We start from the raw sequence: 21263 nt of genomic DNA on the forward strand, positions 1-21263 counted from the left end.
TTAACAGCGAAGACTAGGAACAAATATAAAACATGTGTAATTAAGGTTTGCTTTAAAAAGCAACTCAGACTTGATTCTCCTTTACTTGACTGGGATAGAACAGTAGTTGCTAACGTGGCTGGGAACAAAGACTCCGAAGATACTGAGACCTGTCTTTGAAAAGGAAGCTGAAAACTCCTGTTTTGCATTTATTTTATTGATCTATTTTAGAATTCCAAATGAGAGCAAATTGTCTCTCAAGGGCCCGTGGAATGATTGTGAAGCCTACCTCAGACAGTGAGGAGTTAAGGTCATGAATCCACTGGGATTAACTGTGCTTGTTGTTGTCACAAGTCTCATTCAGTTTGAATGTTAATCACTGTCACTACTGAGAAGATCCCTATGAGACACTTCTGTCTGTGGATACTCTGTGCTGCCAGGAGGTACAGAACTCCATCTTTTGCCCTCCTGCTTACCCCCAATCCCCATCCTTTCCAGACTGCAGGTTCATTTTAAACCATTCTGTTCTATCTCCAGTTATGATAAAGCTGCATGGACAAGGATCAAGAAAAAGCAGTGACATAAAGTCAGGGGAGTAGAACACACAAAAATAATAGGCAATCATTAAACCTTGGAACTGAAGCAAATAGTTGCTTCTTAAAAAACAAAAACAAAACAACTTTTTACATAAATTTGACTTACAGAGAAAAGGTGCAAAGCTAATGCAAGTAGTTTCTTTAAACTTTTCACCTGGATTGCTTGTTAACATTTTATCATTTTTTCTTTATTATTCTGATTATTTGAGAGTGAGTTGTAGACGTAATGCCCCACTAACCCTAAGCAGTTCAGTATGTTTCCTAAAAATCAAGTGTACTCTGCTGAAAAATCACAGTACGTCCTTCAATGTCAGGAAATTATCATCAATTCAACACTAGTGTCCAATGCACAGATGCCATTCAGTTCTCCTGATTGGTCCAACAATGTCTTTTACAATCATCCTTTCCTTCTCAGTCCAAAATCCAACCAAGGCCATTGGTTGTATTTAGTTCTCAAGTCTATATATCCACCTTCAATATGGCAAAATTCATGTTTTTCCTTTCTTTTCTTACTTGACACTTGAAGAGCATAGAGCTGCTACTTTGTTGAATGACCTTCAGTTTGTGGTTGACTGATATTTCCTCAAGATTACTTTGAGGTCATACATTCTTGGCAGGAATAACACAGACTTGATGCTGTGTTCTTCTCAGTGGATCATACTGGGGGTATAGTATATCAGGTTATCCCACTGTTAATGATCTTGACTTTACCACTTGGTTAAGATGGTTAATTATAAAGTATTTTGTATTTATTAATAATTTAAAAGTATTTGAGTGATTAGTTTTAAATTAATTAAAAAGTATTTATGCAAGTATTTTTTTCTCATCAAAGTTTTACCCACTAGTCTTCAGCATATGTTGTTGATTCTAATCTGAAGTACTTATTACTGTGATAGCTGATTTTCTCATTTCTTAATTTCTTCTATATGTACGAAATGGTGTTCTATTGCAAGGTAGAACATTTCTTTCTCCCAGGACTTGATAGGAGGCTCCAGTTAAGCCATAAGTTTGTTATTTCATGGTCAAAACTGTCTCTGGGTCTAATGGATATTTAACAATCTGTTGGTGAGGGTAACTAAGGTCTTTTTTTTTGTCCCTCACTGGAGGTGCCATTTTCATTTTGCATTGAAACTTTCTGAGGCTTGGCCCGCTCTATGGACATTTAGGTCAGAGAAGACCCACTGAAGAATGAAATCTGCTCAGAGTCATCACTGTTCTTTCAGTGAGTTAATCTGTGTCCATTAGGACTCAGTAATAGGGCAGCAGCAGCCACTTAGTGAGAAAAAGTCTTGAAGTCCCAGTGGCGTTAGGTAAATGAGTTCTGGTAGGTTCTTATACCAAAGTTTTCAATTAGCTGTAAGATTAGTCACAAAATGTCAGTGATTCTGCAGAGTTTGGAGGAAATCAGGGAGTTTAATTTACTGATAACTGGATTGCTACCTGGAGGCTTGGAACTGTAGCAGATGTTTATTGCTAATATATAAAGAGAACAATCAGGTATTAAGTGTCTTTTTTTGTGTGTGTAATTGTTAGCTGCAGGACCAGCAGAACATCCTTCATGGACCATGAAATGCTTTTTGGCCTAAGAGGGCCTCTAAGATGATCACTTTAGTAGGGCCTTGGACTTTGTATTCCTTCAAGATCTATCTGTGCTTAGGTGGCATGCATGTAAGAAGTTTTCTTGAAGGGTATTGTATTTTAGAAGTTTTCTTTGTGGATGTCATATTAAGAAGTTATTGTTGAATGTATTAACATATGATATAGTTTATGCTTAACTTTTCTTTTTTAGTGATAAACACTGAAATATTTATGGATGAAATTATATAATGTCTTGGATTTGCTTTAATATAATATGGGGATGATTGAGGAAGATGAATAGGATATGGCAGAAACCAGGTTGGGTACAGGATGAAATTATTTAAATTAATTACTGGAGTCATAATAGTGGTACAAATATTAATGTAAGATAAAGACATTTTCAAATAAAAGGAAACTGACAAAATTTGTTGTCAGAAGACCTTCAATAAAGAAATGCTAAAGGAAGTTCTCAGGCTAAGGAAATTGATACCAGATGGAAACTTGGATTTAAAAGCAGGAATGAAGAGCACAGGAAGTGATAAATGTGGGAGAAAATATAAAATTTTAAAGTTATTTTAAAGATATATGACTAAAGCAAAACAATGTATTGTGGGGTTTATAACATAAATAGATGCAGTAGAGATGACAACAAATGCACAAAGGATAGTGAGAATTGTATCGTTGCACTGGTCTTTAATTTTACATAAATATTAGCTCTATGTAGACTATGAAAAGTTAAAGATGCATATCATACTTCCTGGAAACAGCTTTAAAAAGTAGTGCCAAGATACCCTAAAAAACAAATAAAGGAATTAGAATGGAATACAAAAATGTTTATTAATTCAAATCAAGGCAAGAGAAGAGGAATAAAGTTTCATAAAACAGATGGGACAACCAAACAACAAATAACAAAATTGAGATTTCGGTTCAACTATCACCAATCAATCCTAAAGGAAATCATCTCTGAAAATTCATTGGAAGGACTGATGTGCAAGCTGAAGCTCCAATACTTTGGCCACCTGATGTGAAGAGCTGACTCATTGGAAAAGACCCTGATGTTGGGAAAGGTTGAAAGACAAAGGAGAAGGGGGGCGGCAGAGGATAAGATGATTAGATAGCATGACCAACTCAATGGACATGAATTTGAGCAAACTCCGGGAGATAGTGAAGGATAAGGAAGCCTGGTGTGCTGCAGTCCATGGGGTTTCAAAGAGTCAGACATGACTTAGCAACTGAACAACACAGCAACAATAACAATAATTCCCTAGAGAAGGAAATGACAACCCACTATAATATTCTTGCCTGGAAAATCCCATGGACAGAGGAACTTGGTGGGCTACACTCCATGGAGTCACAAAAGAGTTGGACATGACTTAGCAACAGAGCATATAACAATAATTAAATTAAATATAAGCAGACTAAACCATCAAATAAAGACAATGTTTGTCAAGTGAACAAAAAGATAATCTCACTGTATATTGACTACAAGGAACACTTTTAAATATGACCTTTTTTTTTTTTTTTTTTTTTTGCCATGTCATGTGGCATGTGGGATCTTAGTTCCCCAACCAGGGATCAAACTCGTACCCCTTGTAGTGGAAGCATGGAGCCCTAACCACTGGACCACCAGAGAATTCCCTACATTTTAAATATAAAGGCACTTATTGGTAAAGTATAAGAATGCTGCTGCTGCTGCTAAGTCACTTCAGTCATGTCCAACTCTGCGTGACCCCATAGACGACAGCCCACCAGGCTCCTCCGTCCCTGGGATTCTCCAGGCAAGAATACTGGAGTGGGTTGCCATTTCCTTCTCCAATGCATGCATGCAAGCTAATCTCTTCAGTCATGTCCGACTTTTTGCGACCCTATAGACAGCAGCCCACCAGGCTCCTCCATCCACAGGATTCTCTAGGCAAGAATACTGGAGTAGGTTGCCATTTCCTTCTCCAAGTATAATAGGAAAATATATATTATGCAAATAGTAAGCATATAAAAGTAGGATGGCAACATTAATATCAGACAAAATGGACTTCAAGACAAGGAATGTTACCAGAGCGATAAAGATGGGCATTTTATAGTGAGAAGAGTAACAATTCATCAAGAAGTCACAACAATTATAAATGTTTATGTACCAAATAACAGAGTTTGAAATTACACAAAACAAAAACTGACAGAATAGAACCAAAGAAAAGGAAATTAGTTTGAATATAGAAGACTTGAGCAATCTTCTCATTCTCCTAGAACTAACATTTATAGAAAACTAGACACAACAATTTCCAAATATATGTTTTTTATGAGCAAAGTAACATTTATCAAGATGCATTATTTCCTAGTCCACAAACTAAGACTCAAACATTTCAAAATTCTTGAAATTTTATTAAGTATATTCTTTAACAACAATGTAATAAATCTGGGGATTGATAAAAATAAGATATCTAGAAAATCCCCAAATATTTAGAGATTAACATCACTTATAAATAACCTATGGTCAAATAAAAATCACAAGAGAAATTAGAAAATATTTCAATGTTGAATGACAATGAAAATACGACATGGCTAAAGTGGACTGCAGTACAGCTTAGAGGGATAATATAATGTAAATATTTTTGTTAAAGAAAAAAACAATTAAAAATTAATAATCTAAATTTCCACCTTAAGAAAAGGGGGGAAAAATATAGCAAACTATACCCAAAGTAAGTAGAAGGAGAGAATTGATGAAGAATGGAAATCAGTATAATAGAGAACAAACAATAGAGAAAAACTATGAAAACAAAAACTGGTTTGTTATAAATAGTAACAAAATTGATGAACTCCTAGGAAGAGTAATCAAGGAAAACAGAGAGGAAATGTAAATTAGTAATATCAGGAATATAAAATTGGATGTTGCTATAGATTCTATAAACATCTAAAAAATATAAAATTATCAATAATTTTTTACTAATAAGTTAATTTAAAGTTTTATAGATTATATATACATGGTACATGAATTGAGACAGTTTACTGCTCTCTTTCCAATACATATACCTTTTATTATTTTCTTCCCTTATTGAACTAGCAAGTATCTCTATCCCATGTTAAAGTAGTGAGTGTAGACAATCTTGCTTTGTCAAGAGGAAGACATTTACTATTTCACAATGAAGTGTGATGGAGCTATAGGTTTTTATTCTAATTGCACTGGGAAATCACTGCAGACTTTTACTTGCATGAGTGATATTATCTAATTTATATATTTAAAAGGAGAAGGCAATGGCACCCCACTCCAGTACTCTTGCCTGGAAAATCCCATGGATGGAGGAGCCTGGTAGGCTGTAGTAACCACTTGGGCTACTGTGTGGAAAATGGGCTCCAGGAAGACTGGATTGGAAGCAGTGAGGTAATCAGGAGGTGGCTGCACTTGCCCAGGAGAGAGGTGGTGGTTCTCTGAACAGAGAAAAGGCAGTGGAGGTTGAGAGAAGTGGTTGTGTTGGGGCATATATTTTGGGGGATGTCTATTTGTAGAGCTGGCAGGACTTGTTGATTTATTGAATTTGGGTAAAGAAAAAACCCAGATTTACATTGTATACAACCATGTTTATTTCAGAATTTTTTTCCCCTGTGAATTTTAGATATTGATTTATATTGATAATATATAATTTTGTATTGATAATTCATTTTCCTCTTTAGAATGGACCATTGAATGTGGATACAGTATTCTTAAAAATCTAGCCATATGTTATTTAGGACTTAATTTTTTTAAAGGTAGAATATTAGAGAAAGAACAGTGACCAATATTTATACAGGATTTTTAATCAATTTAAAATTTTAGTGTTCTGAACTAAATTTCTGTATTTTTCTTTTTAGGGTTATCCAAGACTGGTTTTCAGAAAGGATGCAAGTGGCCAAAGTGGATTTCTCTACAGTGTTACCACGCTTCATTTCTCTATATATCTTTTCCTTTCTGAATCCAAAAGATTTGTGTGCAGCTGCACAAGTCAGCTGGCCCTGGAAATTTTTAACTGAACAGGTTTACCATTTGTCACTTCCTAGTAATAGGACTCAGATATAACTGTCATCTGTAATGAGGCAATGAGGGTAGCTCCTGTCCCTGAAAATAATAATTGAGGGTGTCTGAACCATAATTAATTTATCCTTAAGAGAAAAAATAGGGAATTTTTTTATGGGGAATTATATTTAATGGGGGAATTAAATACAGTAATTTATTTTATAAGTCAGGGGATATACACTATTCTAATAATTCATGTAATTCTGATAATCTTTAAATAGTCAATTTAGTTATTTAGAAAATAATTTATCTTGGTTAAGAAGTTCAATATTTTGTGAAAATTTATTTAAGATTTGGTTTTAAATGATATTGTTTTAGTCATGATAACCCACCTTAAATTTGCTCTACAACCACAACTTTAACTGCTCTTTCTTTGGCTAACCTCTGTTGAAGAATATAAAACTAGATCTTCTACATCTGCTGCCATTAATTCTGCCTCTGGGATGTTTATCTCTTTACTTTTAAAAGACTTAATGGAATGTAATAATCGGCATACTTTAAATACAAATCAATAATTTACTCCTTTAACTTGTACAAACTTTGCAGGACGGACTTACGTTGATATTCTGATCTCACAGAATACCTGGCTCTCCATGGAGGGGCCACATGAAAAGCCAACTGTGAGCCCTGGATTTATAGCATTTGTGAATCCAGGTTTAGTGTTCCCATGGTATATACTGTTTCCTCTTTTTTTGCTTTCAACCTTTCTCTGTCCTTACATTTAAGGAACATTCTTATAAGCAGAATATGGTAGTGGTTTTCTTTTACCACTTGACAATCTTTAACTTTTACCTGGAATCATTTAGTCTGTTCATGTTTATGTAAATACTGATATATTTGGGCTTAAGTCCACCATTTTACTATTTTTATTTACTATTTTATATTTTGTTTTTCTGTCTTCCTTTAGGATTAACTTAAATATTTCTTAGATTTATTGTAAATTCTTTAGCAGTTCTTTCATGGCTACCATAGAGATTACAGCACTTATCCTAGGGTTTTTTACTACCTCTGAGGTAATGCAAGCATAGAACTCTTTAACTCCATTTGCTTCCCTGCTCAGTTTCTATGCTTTTGTTCTCAAACATTTAACTTTACACATAAACACATATAAAATACACAAATATACATTAAAATATATATTATATGTAAATATATAATAATAAATATAAATATACCTTATAATATCTCTATTGTATATAAAATATATGCATACCTCATGAATATTTATAACTGTTTAATAGTCAATATTTATTTACAAGTAAACTTTTTCTGTTATACTTCATACCTTTCTGCATCTCTGATTTCCCTACGGGGTTCAATTTTTTCTGAATTCTCTTTAATATTTCTTTTAGTACAGCTTTCTACTGATAGATTCTCTTAGTTTTTGTCTGAAAATATCTTTATTTCACCTTCAAATTTGAAGGATATTTTCACTGGGAATTTGAACTCTAGGTTGGTAATTAATTGTTTATTAGAAATTTGAAAATGTTCCATTGTTCTCTGGCTTTCATATTTTCTTGAAAAGTAGGGGGTTTTATTGCTGGTCCTGAAAGGTAGTTTCTGTTTTCTCTAGCTTCTTTTAGGATCTTTTTCTCTGTCTTTGGTTTTCTGCAAGTAAGATCCCCTGGGGGAGGAAAGGACAACCCACTCCAGTATTCTTGCCTGGGAAATCCTATGGATAGAGGAGGCTGATGGGCCACAGTCCATGGGGTTGCAAAGAGTCAGACACGACTTAGTGACTGAGCAACATGTACAGAGGGGTGTGTGCGTGTGCATGTGTGTGTGTGAATTTATCCTGTTTTGTATTTGGCACTGATTTATAAATTGGGGATTTTATGTCTTTTATCAACTTTGCAAAGCTCTCAGATTCCGTCTGTTCATATATTGCTTTTGCTCCACTTTTTCTTTTTTTCTTCTGGGTTTCAATTTATTACATTGATTCACCATGTCCCATAAGGTTCATATTCTTCTATGTGTCTTTTCCATTGTTCTGGCTTTCAGTGTTTCAGTCTGGATTTTTCTTCTGGCTTAGCTTTCAGTGTACTAATTATCTTTTTCAGTTCAGTTCAGTCACTCAGTCCTGTCTGACTCTTTGCGACCCCATGAACCGCAGCACGCCAGGCCTCCCTGTCCATGGCCAACTCCCGGAGTTCACCCAAACCCATGTCCATCGAGTCAGTGATGCCATCCACCCATCTCATCCTCTGTCCTCCCCTTCTCCTCCTGCCCTCAATCTTTCCCAGCATCAGAGTCTTTTCAAATGAGTCAGTTCTTCGCATCAGGTGGCCAAAGTATTGGAGTTTCAGCTTCAACACCAGTCCTTCCAATGAACACCCAGGACTGATCTCCTTTTGGATGGACTGGTTGGATCTCCTTGCAGTCCAAGGGACTCTCAAGAGTCTTCTCCAACACCACAGTTCAAAATTATCTTTTTAGCTGGACTCTAATTTGCTTTTAAACTTGTCCCTTGAGTTCTAAATTTGTTATTATATTTTTCAGTTTTAGAGTGTTGGTCTGATTACTTTGCCAAAATTTTCCTCCCAGCCATTTAATTTCTTAAGTGTATTAACTACAAGTGTTTTTTTTAAGTTTGTGCCTGATAATTAACAACTTTTGGATCTCCTGAGGGTCTCTATTTACTAAAAAACAAGAAACAAACAATTCTTGTCTTTTTTGTGTGCTTGCTATTTTTGGTTGAGTACCAAATATTTCATATAAAAAACTGATACAATAATTTGAGTCTCCAGATGATGTTATCTTCCTTCAGAGAGAACTTGCTTCTAGCATTTGGTTAGGCTAGGAATAGCTTATTTAAATCCAGTCAGAGAATGAGATATTTCAAAGCTAGTTTCAACCTATTTCTTTGTCATTCTTACTGAAAAGGATCTCAGCTAAAAGCCAGGTGTCGTTACCAAGGCTATTCCCCTTTGTGAGCTCTGAATGTTTCCTCTCTTCCTTGCAAGAATCCTTACATCTTAAGATGTTAAGAAGTTCTTAACCTCTTCTAAATCTTTCAGTCATAACTTCCTGCTCTGCTTCTCAGCCTTAGTTTTGCTTTGGAACTGTCAAGTGTCTTGAAGTGAAAAGTGAGACCGATCAGGATATTACTTTTCTGGGTTTCCCTCCTCTAAGGTCTTGGTTTTACAAGTCCTTATTGAATTGGTAGCTTAAGTAATTGTTTTATAGTATTTTGTCTATATATTTGATTAGATAAAACCACGTGAAATTTGCTGTTTTCATATCTCAAAACTGGTTGCATATTGGCAGTATTATATGGGTCAATTAAAGTTGTTCCCAGTGCAAAGGTTGGTGTTAAACAAATAACCATACCATCGCTAGAAGCAGAATTCTCAGAATCTGGTGCATATGCTATGGGAGCATTGAATAAGTGTACAAAGATGACTAATACATATATTCATATAAAATATACATATTCATCAAATAATATTTTTCCTGTGGAGTAAGGTATGCATCTTATTTCTCAGAATCAAGTTTAGATGGCAAGTCAACTGCACTAAAAATCTCAATGTAATAAGAAAAAATTATCTATGTGCCTAAAAAGATTATTACTAGGAAATGGTCCTTGCAACTCATCTTTCTCATTTCTTTTTCTGAAGGATTGCTTATGGATGCCCAAATGCATTAAGTTTGGATGGTTTCTGCCCTATACACCAACAGATAATGAGTACGGTGCTTGGAAACACCATTACATTGCTTGTGTGTCCAACTTAGATTGGCTAACCCCTAGGGAAGCTGCTGCTGTTTATGGGACTCTGAATGAACCCAAAACAGAAGATGAAGAGCTACAGGAGAGGCAAAGAGAAAGGTGCCTAAGGAAAATAATTTGGGAGAAAATTGCACTACATAAGAGTGAGTGGCATTTTACAACTTTATGTCTTAGCCGAGTATTGTAGAAACCAATGGATTTACATACAAATTCCCACAGAAGAGGATAGCACTGTCTTCTTGAAATAGCCTATAGGAGGCATTCTTTAAAGTATGTCAGGGAAAGCTCTCTGTTCTTTACTATTAACTAAGAAAGCAAAAAGATTTCCAATGAAATATGTAAAGTTAAATGCCAGTGCCTCCATGAGACTAAAGATAAGGAGAGAGAAGCACAAGCACAGGCAAAAGCAAATAAATACATTCAGGACAATTCAGAAGAATTAGTATTGATGACAACATAGGAAAAATGAAAATGGAAATGGAAGCAAGAAGAATGACCTTTTTTTTTTTTTAAGGTGAAAAGGGAGTAGGGATGAGACATGCTCTTAGCTAAGCCCTCTGATCTGCGCAGTATGTAATTAGCAAACCTGATCTGAGTTCTCCCATCTTGCTTTTTCACTGACTCACCCTCTGTGAGACTGTAACAAATGGGAAATTTACTTGAAGCCAAGAAGAAAGGCAAAAATGATGTGAAGCCTACAAATTGACGAACTGGTTTCTACAAGAAAAGAGTTGCTTATTCTCTGAGCTTTGTTTCTTGACCTGAAGTGACTGGTAACTTGCAGCTACAGAGCGGAGAGGATAAGAGAACCAAAGAGAGTCTGTAAAATGGCTGTAATTACTGCCATCTGGAATACTGCCCTGGTACAGCTTTAATTTTGATGGCTTTATCTGTGTAGACTTGGCTGGGAGAAGCTTGAAGTAAACAGCCAAGCCTGCTGCTATTTGTTTTTCAGAGGAGTTGTTCAAAGTTCGACCCCCTTGGGTGAGTGGAACACACTGCTCTAGATTGTTCAAATCCAAATGCCAACCACGTCTCTCCCAGACTGCGAGGGATCGAGTGGAATTACACGAAACTTTGGAGAAACAGCTTGTTTTGTCATCTTTAGAATCTTTGCCCAAGCGGTAAGCAAACCTTCATCTGCTGAAGGTTCAGCACCTTCCCATGATACCAAGAATTCATTCTAGAATAATTTAGCTAACATGCAGTGGTCTTGTATAATTAAATCACTCTTATCCTATAAAATAGCAATAAAAATAGTTCCTTAATCTTCAACAACAGTGGTCTTAAACATGCTTTCTGAAGTAAATATGTAACATTCAAAATTTACATTTCACATATTCTTAACTCTGCAAAGAAGCTATATTGTGGATGTAGCAGTTTTTCTGTGTAAAGTTATTGAGCAAAAATAATATTTTTCCAGAATTATTTTTTTTAATGGAGTAAGTATATCTGAATGGTTGTGGGGATGAGGTGGCTGTAGAAAATAATAGACATTATTTGAAAAAACCATGAGGCCCAGGTGATTAGGGAAATTTAAAATATCATGGCTGCTTCCTTTTCAACTGTTGTTTTGAACCCTTTAGTATGTCAGTACATTGGTTTTAAGTGCCCTACAAAATTTCCAAGAACACATTCTAGCATCCCATGAAGACAGGAGGAGACACCCAGTGGGCAGCTTTGACCCCACTCACCCAGGAGTCCCCTTTGCTGACATCCCTGAAAACCACAGGGAGAGACCGAGGGCCTGAAGCCGCTTGCCTTGTACAGAGAACTGATGCCCAGAGGACACAATGGTGCTCACTTATCAAAGTCAAACTAGAGAAAATAAAAACTTCACTTTTCCCCCCTCTTATCCTTATAGAAGCAACATTTCTGGACACCATTCCTACCCTTTATTATCGAAGAAAAGTTGGCGTGGAGTTTATAAAAATGACAGCGGTTCTTCAAATGCTCTCCAGCCACACTTCATATTAATATCATCTCGGATTCCTGCATATGAGGTACAGTGGGTTAGGAGGCCAGTCCTTCTCTGAATTGGGTTTTTTAATCTCCCCTAGAGTAGATGTATGGCAATCTTTTGGTCACCATGTGTATGAAAATGATTCATCTCCTAAAAGGAAAGCTGTCTGATCTAAGTGGAAATGTACAGACCCAAACAGTTTTAAAACTCAGAAGCAATAAAAATAACCATAAATCAAAATTATTTTTTAAAAGTATTAAAGGCCCAACTGCCTTGCTTTTAGAGGTCCAATAAATTTTTGTTAAATTCAATTTTTTGCCCCTAATCCACAAAAAAGCAAAGTGATACAAATTATTTTAAAATTTCTTTGGAATGACTAAGGAATTTAATAATATCCTGTAACTAGCATCTCTAAAAAGAAAACTGTCAGAAATCTATTTTGTGATCTACTTAATGAAGGTGACTTTAAATGAAAATATGCTCTTTCTATAATGAAGTTATATATTTTAAATTTTAATGTGAATAAGAAAAAAGAAGCATAAAGTAGACATAGGAAGCATGTATACTGAGTATGCATGTATATGTACATATGCATGCACTGATACACATATATGTAAAGCATGGCATTAGTAGACTGTATTTGTTGGCTTACTTAGAAAGTTCTTGCAAAAAATTCTTATTTGTAAGAAAATGGTTGCTTTCAAGGTATTAAATCACTTCACTGTTGAACATCTAGGAGTTGACTTTGATCATTTACAACAGGCTAGCTTAATGGATCCATATGAAAGCAAGATCAGAGTTTGATCTCCATGTGGGCCGTAGATAGTTTCTCTAATGTTTAAAAATACCTCATGCTGGGCACAGAGGATAACTGATGACAGAGTAAGAGTGAATAAAGTGGAATTGAATAAATCCATGATCCCGTTTGTCTTCTTTATGTAAGACTATGCCAGACTCATGAATGTAATGGAGGTTTAGGTAAAAACCATGAAACCATGTGGTAGTTCTCTATTGAGTTGAACTGTGATCTCCAGAAAGTGGCATGAGGTTTTGGGAAAAATCAGTGCCTTCAATGACTTTCCAACCTGACTGCTGCTAAGGAATTAACTTTATCAAAGTGAAAATTTATCTGGTTGGTTGTTGAATTCAAAGAACAGTGGTTTTAGCATTTATTTAATACTAAATAAATATTTAGTATTGATTACTATTTATAAATATTTAGTATTTAGTATTAATACTAAATATTGATCATTCAAAAATGTATAATTAAGAGGAAAACAAAATCTAAGAAGTCCATTACAAAATTACATAAGTTTTTTGCTTTAGTGTATGTGTCACTGTGCATGGGTGTGTACAAAGATAAAAAAACTGGAAGAAAATAATTCATTAGTGTTTCTTTGAGTCGTGGAGTTACAAATGCACTCAAATTTCCCGTTAGAAAAGAAAGAAAATAATTTTAAAAAGAAACGTGATGGGGAAAACTTATCATCTTCCTCCTATAATTTCTGAAGAAAAACAATAGTCTTCAAAAATCACAGATTACATAGTCACTGTTTTTAATTTATTAAGAAGTATTCTAAAGTAACAGGCTTCCCTGGTGGCTCAGATGGTAAAGAATCTGCCTATAATGCAGGAAACCTGGGTTTGATCCTGGGTCAGGAAGATCCCCTGGAGAAGGAAATGGCAACCCACTCCAGTATTCTTACCTGGAGAATTGCACAGACAGAGAAGGCTTGTGGGCTACAGTCCATGGAATCGCAAAGTCGGACATGACTGAGTGAGTGACATGTTCTAAAGTAATGGGCTTTGGTTCCTACTGGTCTGGTTTTGTTTTCTAGATGGTGGCGAACAGTGTTAGAGCAGGTATCATTTCTGTGGTGTATGAACACAGTGGCCTAACCTTGGAGACCCTACTTTATCTCATAGAAAAAGCTCTGGATGGGCAGATGGCACAGAGTGTGGGAATATTCAGTGACGGAGATAGCAGAGAAATCAACTTACTCCAAGGTAAGACTGGGGATTGGGAAGAAAAATTTGCACTGAGGTAGTGTTTGTCCACAATTTAAGGAGGTTGATATCCTAGCTCAAAGCAAGCAGGCAGGAGGAGTTCCTTCTTACTCTTTTCTTTCTTTACTGGGGCTTAGGAAGGCAGTCTCCAGGACTCCTTTAGAAATCAGTGCAGACACATGCAGACTAGCTGAATCATCACATTCAATTCCCAGGAGGTGAAAGGTACAGTGAAGTTTCCCATGCCTGGGAGCGTTACTTCTGCTCTCTAGGACTTATTTATTGATTGACAATCATGGGAAACATTTCCACTTTGGAACTTGGTTGCAAAGTCCCAGGACTTGACTGGCCATTGACCAACCATGTTGTGAGCTGGTAACTCACACTGCTGCCCCACGGAAGCAGAGACACAATGTCCTTAACCTAAGCACTCAGTGTCTAATAAATCCAGGACAGTAGGAGAGTGTTGTCATGTTGGAGTCCAGTGGTACCTTCTGTGGTCCTAACATGGGGCCATCATTGAAGCAGAGATGCCCTGCAGATCTTGGCCTTACAAGCAGATGTTGGCTTTTTGAACCTCTGTATTTTCACAACACAAACTGCTAAGAGCTTCTGTTAATGTGACATTTTGATTTCCTCCCCCTCAGGCTATAAAATTGGTATTAAAAATTTATTGAGGCCTGAAGTGAGAGACTTCTGGGAAAAATTAGGAAGCTATGTGGCCCCAGAAGAAGAAGGGGGTCACGTGGACCTCTTTGTACCACTTGGAGCATCAGGTCAGTTTTGAGAGGTGGTGGTCATACCTACTTTGTGATGATATTTCATGGATTTATAAAATGTCCTCAATTCAAATAACTAAGTTACATTTATTTTTTATTTTTCTCCTTATACTTCACATACTCAGATACTAAGGGAGAAAGGACATCAAGGCTAGTGGTCAGAGTAACCTGTCCCTAAAGAAATAGTCATTAGTGGTAAAAGCTAACCAGAAAAATTATTTCTGTTTCTTCTGGAAAACACACTAAAATCAGCCTCCACAGTACAGGTGAAAATGCCAGACCAGCATTGGGACCATTATCAGCCTGTATGAGGAAACTTTCCCTGTTGGGTTCAGAATCTGGAAGGAGTGGGCATGAACTTGGTGACCAGGGACCTGGACTTGAATTCCACTCATGTGACTTGAGCTGTGTGGTCTTAGGCAAGTTTGTGGACCTCTGTTTCCTCATATGAAAGTTAGGATAATAGTACCTTACCTTATCGGACTTGTGAATATCAAAATACATATAAAATACTTAAATGTTGGAGTATTTAAAAATGGAGTATTAAAAAAATGGTGCCTTGTAAAGATGAGTGTGGTAACATCATTTTCAGTGCCTAATATCAGTCATATTTAACATAAAAGCTCTGCTTTCATGAATTCATGGGCTGTTTTTTGTTGTTGTTTTTTAGCCAAGCAGAACATGGGAAAGGAAGTGTGGAATTAAAGTTTCTCAAACTGTTTCTTGCTACCCATTCCTTAGGGAACTTAAACTTAGTTCTTAATCCTTAGATTTCACTGGACTATTCAATACATACAAAGCATGACTCTGGCAGGATTTCTCTAGGCAAAGGAAGTATAGGAAGGAGTTTAAAAGAAAATGAAGTACAAATTATTGTAAAAAAATAGTTTTTACAATTACTACAAGTATATAATCTCAATTATGTAGAACATAGGGACAGACAACTCTAGGAGCAAATATAGCACACTATTAACCCTATCTCTAGATCTGTTATTTCAAATTTTCTTTTAAAATCAATTTGAAAAGGTAAGTTACAAAGAATGTGGAAGGTGTGACCCCAATGTTTAAAATCTGTGTATGTGACAGGGAGGGTGGTAGTGGGGTGTGTGTATAAGAAGGGTTTGGAAGCATATATACCATCATGCTGACTACAGTTGGATAATATTAGTGAGTTTTCCTTTCTTTTACATTTTTCTTTTTCTTTGATCTTTTTTTGGTCTCTATTTTCTGTAGTGAACTACTATTACTTTTAAAATGAGACCAAAACAAATTTTTTAATGGGAGTAGGGGAAAAAAAGGATGTTAAAAAGTAACATATTGAAAGGCAAAGAGAATATGGGCAAAAGGGGAAAAGAACAGTAGATTTAGTGACACAAACATGGTCTCAAGTGAAACTTAATGGTACGCAAACAATAGATTTCCCATTGCCATTCTGGGCCCCCAGGTCATCCCTGAACTTCCTATCAAATATAATTTCTCCTGGGTGAACCATGGAGACCCTGGTTCAGTCAGAAGGCCCTGGCTTCTCAGTCAAAAATCTTCCACCACCTCAGGAATCACTCTGGAGCCTGTCAGCCCTGTAGCTGTACCACCTCTGAAATCCTGATCTTAAGCATTTTTCTCTGAGTACCACTTCCAAATTGTGTCCTCAAATATTCCCACTCTATCGGTTCTTTGCCTGAGGATCTCCAATCCACGTACTCCCACTTACTATCACCATGCCTTTGACCTTGGTTCCTTCCTCATTAAACCTAGATTTACTGGTTTTTCATTATCATCTCTCTTGCAAAGAACCTGAACTTCTTTTTTGCTGGCCAAACCCCAGTTTATTTGGCTAAATCCCAATGCCAGTTGGAGAAGGAAATGGCAACCCACTCCAGTGCTCTTGCTTGGAAAATCCCATGGACGGAGTAGCCTGGTAGGCTGTAGTCTGTGGGGTCACGAAGAGTCGGACATGACTGAGCGGCTTCACTTTCACGCACTGGAGAAGGAAATGGCAACCCACTCCAGTGTTCTTGCCTGGAGAATCCCAGGGACGGGGGAACCTGGTGGGCTGCCGTCTATGGGGTCACACAGAGTCGGACACGACTGAAGTGACTTAGCAGCAGCACCAGCAGCAATGCCAGTTACAACACAACCTTCTGCGTAATCTATGCCTGCCAGTGCTGAAGCAGCTGAAGACTGTTGGAAAGAGTAATACAACTGTTCTTACTGGTCTAACTTTAATGCCATAAATACCAAATGGGATTGGAACTCTGATAAGCAATCCTACCACATTTCCTTGGTAAATTCACTTTCCCACTCTTTAATGACTGTCACCCCTTCTCCTTTTTAGTCAATCTTTCAATAACCTTCTCTCTCACTTGTTGATTTCACCATTTACTTCCCTAAGGAAACCCCTTAATATACCTCCCACCACAAAAACCACCATCTATCCAACCTTTTACGTTCATCCTGTCTTCCCTTCTGTTACGGTGAAAGAAGCACCCCTACTTGAATCAAACATCAGCTACTACACTTGGACCCTGGATTGCACCACCTTGCACCTTCTCAAGACATCACTCCTATGCTCAATCCACCTCCAGAGCCTCAATCCTCTATTGGATTAATCCTATCAGATCAAGAATACCTGTAGTAGCTCCTCCATTCCCCCTCCCCCCTGAGAGACCATAACTTTCTCTCACATGAGTTGACTATACCAATGGTTCTCAAGTTTTTGATGTGTATTTGACTCACCTAGAGGACTTGTCGCAATCCACATTGCTGGATCCCACCCAAGTGTTTCAGATTCAGGTCTGGCATGGGAGCTGAGAATTTGGTGATGGTGATGCTGATGCTGCTGATCCCAGAGCCACACTTGGAGAACTACTGGTATAGTTCAGAGATCCCCAACCTTTTTGGCAGCAGGGACCAATTTTGTGGAAAACAGTTTTTCCATGGACCAGAAGTGGGGGTTTGGGGGTGATTCAAGCATATTACATTTACTGTGCACTTTGCTTCTAATCTAATCCTTTCACTGATCTAACAGAAGTTACCAGTCCACAGCCGGAAGGTTGGGGATCCCCCTAGCTGACTGCTTCTGCCTTCCTCATCTCTCACTTGCCCACCTCCCAAGCTCCTCGAAGTGGTCTCAGTCTACCAAAGCCACTTTTGGAAGACTATAAAAGACTCCCATGTGCCCAAATGCAGCAGTCCCTTCTCCATCCGCACCTTGCCCTGACCTCACAGTGGCGTTTGAGGTGGATGAATACTCCTCCTCAAAACTCTTCTTTCCTTGGTTTCCCTAATACCACCCATTCCTTGTTTTCCTCCTACCTCAGCAGTCTGTTCCCCTCAGTCTCCTTTGCCGGCTTCTCTTTGGTGAGGCCTGTAAATGTGTCCCGGGCTTGATCCCAGACTCACTTATTTTCCATGGCTACACTCTTCCTTTAGGGAGTCTCATTTATTCCTATGACTCTACGTTCAATCTGGATACTGAAGACTCCCAAATTTATGTCTCCATCTTTGAAATCTCTCAGCTGTAAATTCGTCTTGCTTTTACTTGACATCTTCATGTGGGTGTTTAGTTTGCATGGCTAAGAGGCATCTCAAAGTTCACACACCTGAAACAGATTCTTGATTCCCTTGTATCACAAACCCACCCCTTTCCCAGAATTTCTCACTTAAGATCGCATTATTCACAAGTTACTGATAAGCCAGAAACCTAAAACTCTTTTTTTGGCGTTACTTACAAATTGTAAGCACTTTTATTAATGTATAGTTGACATGAAGTATTTAAAGTGTGTAATTTGATAAATTTTGACATATGTCTACACGCCATGTGAAACTATAAAAGTCAAGATAATGAACACATTCATCATCCCCCAAAGTTTCTTCCTGCCACCTTGAGATTTCTCACTTTGCTTCTCCACTCAAACCAGAGGCAACCACTGAGCTCACAATATATTAGTTTGTATTTTATAGAATTTTCTGTAAATGGAATCATACAGTGCATTTTTTTGGTCAGGCTTCCGTCACTCCAGATATTTTAGATTTGTCCATGTCATGCTAGTATCAATGGTTCATTCCTTTTTACTACTGGGAATGATTATATTGTATAGTTATACCATGTTTGTTTATCCATTCACCTGTTGATATTTGAGTTCTTTCCAGTTTAAGACTTTTACAAGCAAAGCTGCTGTGAACATATACTTTCATTTCTCTTGGGTAAATAAATACCTAGGAGTGGAATCACTGGTTTATATGATAGGTGTAGGTTTAACTTAAAAAAAAAAAAACAAAAAAAAACCCAGCCAAATTGTTTCCAAAGTGGTTGTGCCATTTTAGATTTCCACTCCAGCTACCCAACACTCTGATACTTGTTTAAGGTCAGTCTTCTTAATTTGAGCCATTGAAGTGTGTCCTGATATCTCTTCATGGTTTTAATTTGCATTTCTCTAATGATCAGTGATGCTAAGCTTCTTTCCACTTGTTTATTTGCCATTTGTCCTCCTTGGTGAAGTGTCCTTTCAAATCTTTTGCTCATTTTAAAATTTAGGGTTTTTGGCTTTTTACTGAGATATCTTTGTATATTCTGGGAAAGTTGTTGCAAATATTTTCTCCCGCTCTATGACTTATCTTTTCCTTCTCTGAATAGTTTGTTTTGAAGACAAGAAATTCTTAATTTTGATAAAGTCTAATTTATCAATCTTTATGTTTTATAAATTATGCTTTTGATGTCATATCTAAAAACTCTACCTAACCAAAGATCACTTCTATGATTTCTCCAAAATTATTTCTAGTTTTATGTTTGACATTTGGGTTTGTGATCCATTTGACTTATGCTTTTTTTTAAAAAATAGAATGCCAGGTATAAATTGAAGTTCTTTTTAAAAAAACACATGGCTATCAAATTATTTCAGTACCATTCCTTATAAAGACCATCCTTTTCCCAGTGGATTTTATTTGCATCTTAGTTGAAATCAGTTGACTATGAATGTATAGGTACCCTTATGAACTTGCTGTAATTTCATTGATCTATTTGTCATTGGAAACATTAGATACAAATAAATGACAGACATCCCAATCTTTCAGCCACAACCATCTTGCTGCAGCAACTGAAACAACTTGGAGTGATCCTTTACTCCTGGACCACAAAGAATTAAAGTACATTACGTATAGTTTCATTTGAAGTAGTTTGATCTATATGCTGTGTCACAGAAGAAGGGGTAAAATTAACACTAAAATTTGACCATTGTATTCCACTGTGTGTTTAACAGTTTTAAAACCAGCCTCTTGCAGGAGACTTCGACTCAGACTATTTTAGAAAATCTGTGTAGACTTTTCTGTCTTTGGCCTAATTCCAAATTTGAAAATAAACACCAGGTCAAACTGCATCCCTCTTTCTCCACCCTGTTGTCAATCCTCCTGAATGAAGTGTCTGGACTTCAGCATTGAGGGATGAACTGTAAAGCGCTGACGGACTATTCCATGAGGGATTTGAGTTGAAGACAAGACCTACAAGTGACCTTTCTTGGCCAGCTCATTAGTGCTTCTAAGTAGTGTTTAACTGTTATGGCAAAACCTGTGAGTGAACTAATGAAAGTATTTTTGACTGTGCAGAGGCAGGAATAGAAGTTCTTTCTCAGCTGTCTCAACTGACTGGCACATTATTTACTGCTCCTACTGGGATTGCCACTGGCTCTTACCAACATCGTAAGTGTGTATGGGTGCTGACTACTGTGTCCATTGATACCCACCAACTCCAGGATCACCAAGGACAAAACACAGCTAATAATACTGGTTCTGGCAATGTCAATTACTGCCTTTCATTCCTACTCTGAAGGAGTGCTGTCACTTCCCAAGCTAGTTCATTTCTCATCACTCCGTCATTTGCTTAGAAGGGAATTATTATTACAAATATCTGCTTCAAACCATCATTTGCGAAAATACCAGCTTTAACAGTTAAACAAAGATGTAGCTGATCTAGAGAAATGATAAGTACAGAGCATAATTCTCTTCATAAAACATTATCAATGTGCTTTCATTTGGAAAAATGAATTGGAGCTATAAGGAGCTAGTGAAGGGGCTGGCTCAAGTTTCATTGCAGTAGCATTAAGGGAGAGGAAGAACAAAGAGAAATTACACTTGAAAGCAAAATTTCATTTAGATACTAAAGCTGCAACTATTGGATCAAAATAACATTGTCTGACCAACAAGAGTGAAATTGCTTTGCTGTAATAATGTTAATCATTTTCCCCTTTAAAACTCTCTCACTTCCTATCAAACAGGGATGGAAGTGATGTAAAACTATATAAAGCATTACTTCTCTAATCCTGAATGCTAAGTGCCTTTCAAGACAGGAAAGCTGGAATCATGGGAGACTTGTAAGGAAGAAGATTCATGATGATACAACAAAAAGCACACTGACCTAATACAGCTTTGTAGCAGAAGTTGCTTGTTAATTTTAGTTTACATAGCAGCAGCGTCCAATGAGAGCATATTTGGCCCCATTCAGGGAGGAAATCAGCCTCGCAGAGATAACAGGGTCTAGACACTGCAGTTATAAAATGGGTTTTCATCTTTTTCTCCTCTGTCTCTTCTTCCTCTTTTT

The 21263-nt window shown here is 37.0% G+C and overlaps 2 protein-coding genes across 17 annotated transcripts in view; one reads left to right on the plus strand and one right to left on the minus strand.

Annotated features, from left to right (window-relative positions):
* The window catches only part of NHSL1 (NHS like 1), a 415209-nt gene that overhangs the window by 383225 nt on the left and 10721 nt on the right, over positions 1-21263 (minus strand). The window lies entirely within an intron of this gene.
* ECT2L (epithelial cell transforming 2 like) overlaps positions 1-21263 on the plus strand; it is an 83007-nt gene that overhangs the window by 34235 nt on the left and 27509 nt on the right. For 11 of the 15 annotated variants that reach the window (XR_011568329.1, XM_070795563.1, XM_070795564.1 and 8 more), the window contains 7 exons: positions 5994-6156; positions 9813-10065; positions 10878-11046; positions 11787-11925; positions 13724-13892; positions 14540-14668; positions 20273-20365. Coding sequence is in view for 14 of the 15 variants with exons in the window: in XM_070795563.1 (XP_070651664.1) it covers positions 5994-6156; positions 9813-10065; positions 10878-11046; positions 11787-11925; positions 13724-13892; positions 14540-14668; positions 20273-20365 (1115 nt within the window). In the remaining variant the exon portion in view is untranslated. Of the gene's footprint in view, positions 1-5993; positions 6866-9812; positions 10066-10877; positions 11047-11786; positions 11926-13723; positions 13893-14539; positions 14669-20272; positions 20366-21263 lie in introns of those variants that run through there. The other 4 variants (XM_070795574.1, XM_070795566.1, XM_070795568.1 and 1 more) reach the window with 4 other exon arrangements.

Source organism: Bos indicus, chromosome 9 (assembly GCF_029378745.1).
Source record: "Bos indicus isolate NIAB-ARS_2022 breed Sahiwal x Tharparkar chromosome 9, NIAB-ARS_B.indTharparkar_mat_pri_1.0, whole genome shotgun sequence".
Lineage (NCBI taxonomy): Eukaryota > Metazoa > Chordata > Mammalia > Artiodactyla > Bovidae > Bos > Bos indicus.